At 44.9% G+C, this 12,498-nt stretch overlaps 1 protein-coding gene across 1 annotated transcript; it reads left to right on the top strand.

Moving 5' to 3' along the window:
* Positions 1-3,789: 3,789 nt before the first annotated feature.
* On the top strand, positions 3,790-11,541 carry gdf5 (growth differentiation factor 5). Its single transcript, XM_041034148.1, has 2 exons — positions 3,790-4,654; positions 8,423-11,541. The coding sequence occupies exons 1-2, from the start codon at positions 3,790-3,792 to the stop codon at positions 9,391-9,393; spliced, it is 1,836 nt and encodes a 611-aa protein (XP_040890082.1). The 3' UTR covers positions 9,394-11,541.
* The last annotated feature ends 957 nt before the right edge of the window (positions 11,542-12,498 follow it).

Here is a 12,498-nt window from a genome sequence, read left to right as displayed (position 1 = left end):
TGCATCCACGTTTACGTTTCTGATATTTGGTGATGTACAGGAATCTTCCACTGGCAGCTCAATGATTCAGTGGTTTATTTAAGCCAGTGCTGGAATCACTGTTTGTGTATTTTAATGCAGTCATTAAGACATTTTATCCCAGGGTGAGTTTCCATGGAAGGCTGTCGCTCTAACAGGAGCTCTGCGAGGCCGCAGTGAGCTAAATGCTAACGTGCTCACAGCGACCGTGTTCACGCTGATGTAAAGCAGATTCATCCTGAGGGGAACACGAAGAACTGCAAACATCGACCTCATGGTGGTGCAAAAGTTTGAGTCTCTAAAAGTGAAGTGACAATGTTTGAAGCGTCTCGGAGAAGCTGCCACAGTTTCTGAAACACGATACAGTGAAGATTTGTGTCGTCGCTGCATTTACGTTGTGTTTGCTGTGATAAACATAAGCAGCACAAACTGGTCGGTCACACCTCCAGCGTGGTCTCTCTGTAGCCCTGACCTATAGTTACCTTTAGGCGGCATCACCTGTGCACGTAGCTGCTGTAGGTATGGTGTAACTCCTGAGACCAGAAGAATAAATGAAGCTTAAAGCTGCTGCTGATGTGCTGCTTTCATCACATGGTCGGTGCAAACAGGGTGTGAAGTGTCCTAAAACTGCACAGAGGATCAAGGATAATCCCTCCGGTTTAAGAACAACACCGCCTTCTCTTTAGCACCACCCTCAGGCCAAACTTTGCTTTTTTTGCCCCATTAGGGCAATAAAACTAGCAAAGTTGTCTTTCCAACTTTCTGTGCTTGTGTAGCTGTGAACGTTAAAGTCAAAGGCAGCTGACGTGTCGACTTGTGGTTCCTTCATGTGTTTCAGCCACAGGTATCTGCATCTGAAGTCAGTCTGGCAGCTACAGACTGACAGAGCTGTGTTAATGCAGCAGAGGTGTATTAGACTGGGCTTTAATTTCCAATTAAAGCAAACATGAAGCTGCTGCTCCTGTGCCCGGCCTGTGCTGCAGCTCCTCGGCCAGTCACCGTTACTCACACCCTTCAGCTGTTTAGTCAAACTGACTGGATCAGGTTGGTTTTATGTGTGATCTGTGACAGCCTCGTATTATCCAATCACTTCTGTTCATCCATCATGCCCTCGTATCGAGCTGCACGGTGAAAGACGCAGATCCAGAGAAAAGGAAAGCGAGTTAAGAGAGAGAGCGAAAGAGAAACACGGCACCAGAACAGCAGCTCCTGTTACAAACCACCGGAGACCAGAGACCCCACTCCACTGCCAAAACATCCAGATCTGAACCCCAGCTTTCTGGCTGCTAATTATTCCTCGAGCTTGGTCTAAACTAAATTTATGACACGGCGCTGGCTCTCCTCGTGGCATCATAAATTAAACTGGCAAAGAGTTTTAGAATCAAAACCAAGGCCCCCTGTCCTCCAGCGCAGGAAGGAAAATTAAAAAGTGGAGAAAGTAAGCGTGGATGTTCACACGGCCATGTTGGAAGCCCGACTCTGTGACCTGCGTCTCTGTTCAGAAGACTCCCTCCAAGGAAAACAACAGCATAAACATTTGTTTACGCTCAAATGCAGCAACTGTAGGAAACTGTGTGAGCCACAGGGGGTGGGTGGTGGGGGGGGGGGGGGGGGGGGGGGGGCGTGGACGGTGGGGGGACACCAAAACATCGGGCTGTTCATGCTGTGTTTCCTTCAGTCAGCATTATTTTCTTTTAACCATGATCACAATCGTTCATGAACCTTAACCAGGTGTGTTTTCTTGTAATTACTGTAACCATGGCGATGAAGGTGCCCTAACCATAAGAAAGTCATTTTAACCCAAAATATAATCATTTTCCTCAACCAAGTTGTTTTTTGTTTTTGTTTGAACCTCACCAAACCTTTAACGGCAGCGCAGCACGATCAGAAAACACACGAAGGATGTCGTCTGTCTCTGGGCCTCAGATCAGGAAAGATGAAGATGAACAACAAGATGCCGACTGTGTGTGGATGGATTACAGGACAATGGGCCACTGGGCACAAGTGTGTGTGTGTGTGTGTGTTTGCAGTGTGTGTTTGCAGGCGACTGAGCCTGAGTGTGTTCAGCTAACATGCTCACAGTCAGAATGCTAACGTGCTGATGTTCAGCACACAGGGGCGTAGCTTTGGTTTTATGGCCAAAACAAACAGTTGTGTATGTGCACACACACACAGACCAAACTTTACATCAGGTCACAGCTTCTTCTTGTGATATTTTCCATTCATTCATTCATTCATCTCCTGAGTTTATGGCAAAATCTTTCACTGTAAAAGATTTTTGACTCACCTGAGAGCCTGCAGCTCACCTGCCTGTGTGTCTGTGACGTCAGAGCTCACCTGAGAGCCTGCAGCTCACCTGTGTGTGTGACGTCAGAGCTCACCTGTCTGTGTGTCTGTGACGTCAGAGCTCAAATCAGTTCTCAACATTTTCTTCATATTTGTTTATTTGTTCATGAAACAAAGTGTTGGACAAATTAAAATGTCGACCTGATGATGGCGCTGAATGAAAAGTCTGAGGATTCATCATCTGGAAGCCATGAATGTCAGCCACAGAGCCATGTCCTGTTAATATCTCAGATTAATGTTCTGAATGGACCTTTGAGTTGTATGAAGAATCTAATTAGATGCCTTTATTAAACATGAAATCCAGATGTTTAAACTGCTGCTAATCAAACCTCTTCAGCGTAGTTAATAAATGTTCATTTCTATCACAAGCTGAGAAATTACTGGTCAAAATTCAGTTGTAGATTTGAGACCGGAGGAAATCTGCCCTGCTGAAGTTATTAACACACTTCTCTGATTTTTTCTGAATAATTAAGATTTTTAAAGTACATTTTGTTTCTAAGTAATAGAATATTTTTACTTACATGAAGAATCTGAATACTTCTGTGTGTGTGTGTGTGTGTGTGTCTGTGTGTGTCTGTGTGTGTGTGCTGATCCCTTTTGTTGAAAGTAGAAGCCTAGAAAAACGACTCACTTCAAATGACAAACTGCAAAGTTTTTCTTGACTCTCTTTTTTCTTGGGGGGTCTGGTTTGTGCCGTTTAGTGCAGCAGGCTGAGTGAGTCATCGGTGGAAAGAGGGGAGGAAGATTTGAGAAGAAATATTGCTGTTAAATGACTTTGGACAGCATGACATCACGGGGTAATTAAAACAGCTTTCTGGAATTCCGTTTCCAATTCCTGCGCTCAGGTTTGTTGGAGGATTTCTTCGAGCACCTGCAGGTTGGTGTGTGAGTGAAATATTTTCACTGGACGGAGTTCAAACTTTGAGGGGAAAGAGAAAAAAAAACGGAGGCAGCGGCATTACGCCATTCTTGCCTCTCTTGGAAAAAAGTGGGATTTAAAGAAGTTTCTTACAAGATATCCAGCAGAATGGAGCCGTGGAGAGTTTAATGCAAGTCCACTTTTTCTCAGCCTCCTCCCGGATTTCTGCTTCTCTCACAGGCGGGATCTCTCAGCACTATGGTTCTTACACATGACAGATGGGACAATAAGGGTTTGCAGGATTTGTTTCTTCAACTTATAAAACTCAGTTACAGTCCACAGCTTTGCTTTTACAACCTCGCATATGTCTACAGTCCATTTCAGACGGGAAAAGCACTTTCTGTTCACCCCCCCTCTGTCAGGGCACAGAGAAACCTCAGAGGATGAAAGCCTGGGACCAAACGGGACTGCTGCCTCTTCTTCTTCTAACCAAACAGCTCCAGTGATTCTGAACTGACTGCGCTTTATTACAATGACGGCCTGGCAGAAGGCAAAAGGGCTTTAGGATGAAAGTTGTGAAACGTGTTTGTTTTCTGCTGAGCTGCTGGACTCTCCTTTACCTGCACCCCGTCCTCGCTTCATTCAGCCTCACCAGAACGACCGAGCACCACTACCGGCTTGGAGAGGCAGCGGAGCGCGGGGCAGGCGGCGGGGACGAAGAGCAAGCACACGGAAGAACCGGCGGAGGACTCGGCGGGTCCACGTTAGCAGCAGGCAGACAACCGGTGACCGGTCCCGGGGCGTGGAAACCTTCACCGGTGAGTCCGGCGAGGATCACGCGTATCCGTGCAGGTCCGCCGTTAATCAAGGGGGAGACGACGGTTGTTAAAAGCACAGTTACTGCGGTGACATCAGCGTCCTCACACTCACCACAGCGCAGCGGGGCCGCGCCGGTGAGCCGCGCACAGCTGCAGCAGCAACACCGTGACAGAGCAGTCAGCTTGGGTCGCAAAGAGGCTGCGCGCTCCTGGCTGCCCGGCGGGGATGCTCACATTAAAGCGCACGCTGCAGCTGCGAAAGGAGTCAGGACCGTCGGAGGTGGAGGTGGCGGCTCACCGGGGAGGAATTTTGGGAAGGTTGCTCCCAGTGCTACGAGGTCAGCTGCTCCGGTGCGCACCGGGCACCCGCAAAGAGCCACCTTTGTGCAAAAGCAGCAGCAGCAGAGCGCGGCTCCGGCGGCGCAGCGGGGAGCCGGATACAAGGCCCTGAAACTGAGCGACCGGGAGGCGCATCACAAACAGCCGCTGGTGATTCCTCACGACTACATGCTGTCGCTCTACTGGTCTCTGTCCACCGGGGACCTGAACAGCAGCGCTCTGCATGAAGCGGGTCTGGCCAACACCATCACCAGCTTCGTGGATAAAGGACAAGGTAAACACAACCTCTCCACGCGTTTTCCCTCTTTTTGTTCGCTTTCAGTTGCGTCTGCATCGCGCTTGTTCTTGGTGAAAGTTTCCTGATGCGGTTTGAGCCTTTGAATTACAAACTTCCATGTAATGTGATTGCGGTGATTTGGTTTCATTGATTCGTAAAATCGTGATGGATTCTGTTCATTCTGAAAGAAAGAAATTCTTCCAACTTTTTTTTCTGTGACCTTTTTTACAAATTGAATTTCAAGCGTATTTCAAACGTATAAAGACAGTATGGTAGCTCTTTAGTCTTTAGGCAGAGCAGGCAGAGCGAACCTACTGGCCCCTTTTAGGTGATTAATAGATCAAAACCTGTTTAATGGAGCTGGACTTCATGCTGCAGTCAATCATCTCCGTTGCCTCAGCCTTAGAGGAAGTCCATGACTCTGGTCTGAGGGCGGATTGTTCCCTGACATTTGGCAGCATCACAGACTTAAAGCACAGACTGTGAAGAAGAATATCAGTGAATGACTGTCACTGCTTCTCCTCAGGTTCGACATCAGTTGTGCTCATTGATATTATTTTGGGTGTTTCACTGCAGAGAAGCTATGGTTCTGTAACTGAGTCATTAGTCAGAAAAATGAACAAAACAGGGGACACAAGAGGAGCCAGGGCAGAAACGGAGGTGGTGCAGGATCCAGGGTTAGAGGAGAGAACTGAGACCTGAGCAACTCAAGGCTGCAGAGTGTGGAGAGGGCGGGGAGGTCTGAGGGAGTGGACTGGAGGTCAAACACCAGTCTGGAGGTTACTAGAGGAGGGCGGCGCTGGAAAGACTGTAAATTGTCCAAATGTAGACATGTCTGTGTTCAGGGGTCCATGAGGTAAGAGCGTTACAACAAGAGAGAGCATCTGGAGGGGAGTCAAGAGGGTCAGCTGCTCGAGTACAGAGGGAATGATGGGAAAAGAGATGACTCTGTTACTCATAACTGTGCTGGAACCGACTTCAAAGCTGCAGGAAGCTGCTGCGAGCTCGAGAGTGAACTATCAAACATCTCCATGTCACTGGCATGTGGAGTTCAGCGTATGTGGAAATGTGCTTATTTGCTCGCTGGCACAGAGTTAGATGTTCAGATTGACATCACTCTCAGGTATATACACTAAATATGAAGTTACAACCAGCAGCTGGTTAGCTTAGTTTAGCACAAAGACTGGAAACAGAGGGGAAACAGAGGGGAGCCGCTAGCCTGGTTCTGTCCACAGGAAACATAATCCATCAACCAGCTCCTCTAAAGCTCCCTGATCATAGCTCCTAACTCATACAAGTTCATGTACCATGAAGATCAGCTCGGTGTTTGATAACGATCATTGTTTCTTACTTAGTCCTGAGTTTTTAATGATATGAGAAATGTTTTCTAACTTTAAGCCCCTCATCACTCCCATGCACGTCCATGTAAATGTGTGAATTTACACTTATGTTTTTAGTTTCTGTGTGTGTGTGTGTGTGTGTGTGTGTGTGTGTGTGTGTGTTTCCATCTGGTCGTTCACAGGCAGCACCGCTGCTCTCAGTGATATACGGCCTCAGGAGGGTAAATAAACAGTCCTCACATCCAGGAGTAGGGTGGCCCCCCTGTGCAATGTTTTCTTTACGGAGTAAAACTGTTTCAAACAATGTTTAAATGACCAGAGTTTGATATTTCTACTCCCGCTAAAGGTTTATATTTCAAGCAGTTAATGTACTTTTAATTTGGGCTTTATTTGTTTAGTGTGTCCTCAGCAAATCGCCGGTGACCTCCTCCGCATGTTGAGGGGCAGAGAGAAGGTGAAACTGGTGGCCTGACACATCTCACCCGTTTGCATTAACTCACTTCCCCTTTTCTCTCTCTCTCTTTCTTTCTTTACCTCTCGTCTCAGTTGCCACGTTGCGTAAACGTCAGCCAATGTGACTTAGTCTCATGGTGCACATTACAGTTACATGGGAGTCGCATCAAAAGCAGGAATAATAAGTTGAGGTGGTTTGTGCATTTCTTTGCACTTTACCATTTAGCCCTTAAATTACTGTATTCATACAAGTTACAAGTTACTACGTCTGTGATATCATGTTTAGAAATGTTTTTCATCCCATTATAAATAAATGTTTTCCAGTCTTATCTCTGTTTTTCTCTGATCAGGACTCATTAAACCACAAACAGCATGTATACCCACAGTGTTCCACCCACACTCTAACGAGTAATAAATAATTTTATGATTTGTTAGTTTTCTTCAACAAAACTAAAAATATTTCAGACTCGTTTTTGGTCAGTGACAGTTTAGTCTCATTATTGTTTGTGTGTGTGTTTAAGCACTTTCTAAGCATTTGGAGGCTACAACTGCTGCCATCTTTGTAGTGTACAGTTACTACGGTTACAGGAGTCGCTCTTATCACTGTTTACTTGTTGACAAACACTGGACTGGACTTACTCATTTCTTCCTATAGTTACACAAAAGATAGTCAACTGAAAGTTATATTACACTTAAAGCATGTGATACTGTTACACTACCATTACTGAGGTGATAACAAAGACCATGAATTTTCAGTTCCGTACAACGTTAAATTGTACGTGTGTACGTTGTGGATGGTTTGTTTCCTTTGCAGTAGGTGCTGGTTAACTGAAGTCCATCAGCAGTGAACAGCTGCAGGTCCATAATAACAAGCCTGTTTACAGTGCGATGTGGTCTCCCTGTCTGGTTCTAATGTACTTTTCAATGCATGCTGAAGTCCTGGATAGAAACGGGGGGTGTATGACGTGAGAACAAGCGAGCAGAGTGGAGAGATTTGCTGCCACTGTCTACGTCTGTGTGTGTGTGTCTGTGTGTGTGTGCGTGTGTGAGTGTGTGCGTGTGTGCGTGTGTGAGTGTGTGTGTGTGTGCACTTCATTGCTGGATTCCATTTGGACGTGGAAGTTCACTGGTTTCCCTCACTGAAAACAAAAGAAAACATTACACACCGCACCATTCAGTTCACTCCTTGATGTTTTTGTGCTTGTGTGTGTGTGGGTGTACTCGTATGACTATCTGTGTGAGGACCACTCTGACTTTTCTACCTTCAGGGCATTTTTGGAAAGTGAGGACATTTTGGCAAAACCCTCTCTTTCTGACACATCTTTAAAGGTCTGTTTAAGGGTTAACTCTCACCATCTGTTTGCATTAGAGCTGCAACAACATATTATCTATATTTTACCTATTACTATAACCTACAGAGTGTTTTCTCAATAAACTCACTGTCCAATAAATCCATCATTTTGTCTTTAAAATGTCAGGAAATTGTGAAAAGTGTCATTGCAGTTTAGCCAAGCTCCCGGTGGTGTATTCAGTTTCATATCAGGTGTGATGAAGAAAAGCATCAAATCTTCACGTTTGAGAAGCTTGAACCATAAAATGTGATTAAAAATAGACTGAAATGATTATTTGACTGTCAAAATAGTTGCAGATTATTTTTTTTGTACACTGACTTATCACTTAATTGATGAATCATATTTCTCCAGTGTGTGCATGTTTTCACGTTTGTGTTTGTCTGTGCACCCATATGTGAATGTCTGTATTTACATCTGTTTGTGTCTCTGAACATGTTGGCCTTTCTTTCACCCCTTATGATTGCACCTGCACTTTTTATGTTACGTTCTATGTGTGTCTGCTAGTGATTTACTTTTGTGTGTTTGTCCACTCCTGTGTGTTTGTGTGCGTGTTTGCCTTTCTGTCAGTGTTAACTCATGTTTCGTTGTACTTGTCTTTCTGTCTGTGTCCTCCCTCGCAGATGAGCGCGGGCCCCAGCTGAGACGGCAGAGGTATCACTTCAACATCAGCTCTCTGGAACGAGACGGGCTCCTGGGGGCCGAGCTACGCATCCTGAGGAAGCGTCTGTCTGACCCCCGCAAAGCCTTAATGGGATCCACAGCCACTGGCGGAGGCAGAGGAGGAGAAGGGGCTGGAGGAGGTCCGTCCCCGTGCCTGAAGCTGTACACCTGCGCTTCAGGTAAACAAAAGGCTGCCCTGCTCCAGACGAAGACCATCGAGGATCTGGTCAACGGATTCGGCAGCAAATGGGAAGTGTTCGACATATGGAAAGTCTTCAAGGGTTTCAAAAACCAGCAGCACCAGCACTCCCAGCAGCTGTGCTTTGAACTGGAGGCCCTGGAGCACAGAGGTGGTCGGCCCATGGACCTGCGCACTCTGGGGTTTGCCCGGCTCGGCAGGACCAACAAAGAAAAGGCCTTCTTCTTGGCGTTTGGCAAGAGCAAGAAGCGTGACCTTTTCTACAACGAGATCAAAGCACGATCAGGTCACGACAACAAAACTGTCTACGAATACCTGTTCACCCAGCGACGAATGCGCCGAGCTCCCGCTTCAAGGGTGGCTAAAAAACCTCTGCAGCAGCCGCAGACCCTTCCCCAACACCAAGCGAAGGCGAGGCCACGCTGCAATCGGAAACACCTCCATGTGAACTTCAAGGAGATGGGCTGGGATGACTGGATCATTGCACCGCTGGAGTACAATGCGTATCACTGCGATGGCGCCTGTGACTTCCCAATCCGCTCGCACCTTGAGCCGACCAACCACGCCATCATACAGACCCTGATCAACTCCATGGACCCGGAGTCGGCACCACCCACCTGCTGCGTCCCCACGCGACTCACCCCAATCAGCATACTCTACATCGACTCGTCCAATAATGTCGTCTACAAGCAGTATGAAGACATGGTGGTGGAGGCGTGTGGCTGCAGGTAGCGAAGAAAGGATGGAGAAAAAAGAGAGGGAGAGAGACAGTTCCTACTCTTCGCTTTGAGCAAAGGCAGATTTGTTTGTTAACATTAAGATAAAACCTAAAACTTTAAGATCAACACTGAGCAAAAGAGTTGTTATTTCAGCTGACTGTGACCGAACTCACTGCTATGCAACAGACATTATTCTTCACACTCAAGTGGACTATCAGACTGCATACCACAGACTGTTAGACACTGTTAAAGACTAAACAGTGAAAGATAAACTCATGGAGGTGATGCTCTTTAACACCCACTCACTGGAACATGTGTGTAATGTTGATGTTGGTGGTGATGAGCAAGATGCATCTGAGAGAAGCCAAAAAACAAACAGATCACAGACTCTTTGAGATGAAAAGCTCTGATTAAAACAGACAGTTCTCTGTTTACTCGACTCAAACTGGTTTTTACGGCCCATTCTGTTTTTTATTTCTCTTCAGATTTGTATCTACTGTATGTCCCGACTGGTGTAAAAAGTTTGTGCGTAACAGAAATGCTATTGAAGCATTAGTGAATTATACTAAAAAATGCCCTTTCCCAGCACTTCTCTGCCATTGTGCCTTTGCCCGTTCACATGTACAATGAGGAGTCATCTGTATGCCTTATCCCAGACTTTTTTTTATAAAGCATGTGAAGAATTTCTGATTTATAAATACCGGCCAGTGATGAAGTGCTAATCTGACCTGCTCCAAATGTGGGAAAGTTGCATAAACTGCTCTTCAATAAAAAATGTCCAATTGACTGAGCTCCAAACTCCTATCAGTCCGAACCTTTGCCCCCCAGGCTCTGCAGACTAAACTATCAGAGGAATTTAAAAGATCATCTGATGCCAAATCACAATTTAACCCAAGAATGACTGTGTTTGATTTAGAACATCAGCGTTTCTGTGGTTGGCTTAACGAACTGCTGCAAGTTAGGTGATGAAAAATAAGTTCACAGGTATTGAAGAGGGCATTTCTTTCTCTCCCTTTGCCTGTTATTAAACTACATCTACCATGTTTTCTGAACCTTAAAATTTCAGGCCTGGTTTATTTTAAGATTCCTTGGTTACCGTGGTAACAGCAGCTGCCATGTCAGTTTACAGTGCAGCCAAACAAACATAGTAACCGCAGTGCAGACCCACTGTGTTTCACGGGAATGCTTCACAGTAAAAGCCAACCTGAGTTTCACCAGTTGAATGCTTTTAATGTGAAGCAACAGCAGCAGGAACTGTTGTTAGCATTAGCAGTGACTTACTCCAGCTCCGATCCAGCTGTAGAAGAGTGAACAATGAGGCAGATTAAGGATTATACGCCGCTAAATGACACTTAAAATGTGTAGAAATTACATGTTAAATGTTCCCGAAAATGCAATTTTGTTAAAATGCAATCCCATGAGATGAAATGGATGAGATCATTTCGAAAGTAAATGTTCTTTCACAAGTGTCTGGTCACTTTGTTGGGAGGTTTTAAAACTTTTAAACTTAAACTTTTAAAACCTCCTTTTTAAAACTTTTAAAACCTCCCAAACACAGAACAAAACAAAAAACTTAATTTTGGCCCAGATGAAGTGTGAACCCCTGCCTTAACTTATGAGGGTTTGAGGGAGTAACCTGACAAAATGTAAAGCTGTACAGATGACTACAACTTCACTGTTGCTATGTAACACAACAGCAGCAACTTGTCTGACTGTGTTTCATACAGTCAGCAGGGAGTGCACCTGTCTTGTAAAGTTCCTCAACCACTGAAGCCATATGCACAGAGCGAAAGGCTTGTTTCTCTTGGAGACGGAGTGATGTAAGCATTTCCTTTAATCAATGCTGAGGCATGCCAGTGGTACTGCCTCCTCTCTCAAAACCTGAACTGACAAGGCAAAGGTGTAGAGAGGCTCAGCAGGACTGGAGTTAAAAAAAAAAACACTCTGTTATAAATTAGCTGCAATCTTGTAGCTTCAAACCTGAGATGCTGGATTACAAATTACAAATCACAGACCATTGGAGGAAACTTTACAGTTGTATTAAGACAGACTGTGAAGACAGGATCTTGGGAATATCAACAGTGTTCAGTAAATTTCTTTTAACCCCACAGCAGCTGCAGAGCCCCTTTATTCTCATGAACTCACAGTCAAAACTACACATTTTAAGCCACACTGCTGCTGCAGGTCCAATTATCACTTCTAGATATGTAAAGTTCAGATTTATATTTTGTTTTTCTTGTGTCTTTGAATTAAATGAAAATATGTTTGTCTAAAGGCTGTGATTTACGACGTTTGTGATTTGTGTGTTGGTTAACAATCAGCTCATTCTTTTCAGATGCGGGAAGGAACCCATTCACCTCGGACTTGACAGACCTAAATTTAGCAACAAATGCCAGTTACAGATAAGAGGCATTCAGTGTGTTTTTCCCAGCCTGAGACCTACTTTAAAAACTCAGTTTGGGATGAATATTCACGTAAGCACAGCGCTTAACTGAGTACGTTCAAAACAACAATTTTACTGGGATACATATAAGATATACCCTACACACACACACTCAGATCATGCTAATGACTGTACCTATTCACAGCAATGATTTGAGCCAAATGCTATCATCAAAATACTATAGGTTATGTTTATCATGTGCACCATCTGAGCATTTTAGCATGCTAGTTTTTGCTAATTAGCACAAAGCACAGCTGAGACTGATGAGACTTTCATTGGATTTGCCTGATGTGTCTGGATATAAACACAGTTACTGGACACAGTAAAATTTTGTTTTGAGGAAGGTGCTAGAAGAAACACAGTTATCACAATTCAATTCATGGGGGAGCATGAATGTTTGTACCAAATTTCATGGCAGTCATGAAGAGGCATTTCAGCCCGGACCAAAGTGGTGGACTGACCCACAATGCTACTCACAGAACTATGCAGCTAACATGGCACCTACAAAAGGATCCCAAAACGTTTCATTAAAAATACCCAAAAACCAAAAGGATAAAGTAAAAAACATCCATGATCCATTTCAAAAAGCTTTCTCAATGATTCAAGTCCTGATCACAAAATCCTGAAGTCTTTATCAAAGCGAACTGGTCCCACAAATCCCAATTAATCTCTGCT

This window comes from Toxotes jaculatrix, chromosome 3, assembly GCF_017976425.1.
Source record: "Toxotes jaculatrix isolate fToxJac2 chromosome 3, fToxJac2.pri, whole genome shotgun sequence".
In the NCBI taxonomy this organism is placed as follows: Eukaryota; Metazoa; Chordata; class Actinopteri; family Toxotidae; genus Toxotes; species Toxotes jaculatrix.
The sequence above is the reverse complement of the archived record's forward strand: the minus strand, read 5'-3'. Positions and strand labels throughout refer to the sequence as shown.

What these genes read in the sequence shown, in the direction of transcription:
- gdf5 (XM_041034148.1), top strand. Translation starts at nt 3,790, where the DNA reads ATGAAAGTTGTGAAACGTGTTTGTTTTCTGCTGAGCTGCTGGACTCTC. An exon ending in CTTCGTGGATAAAGGACAAG is followed by an intron (nt 4,655 to 8,422) that starts GTAAACACAACC and finishes CCTCCCTCGCAG; the next exon opens with ATGAGCGCGGGCCCCAGCTG.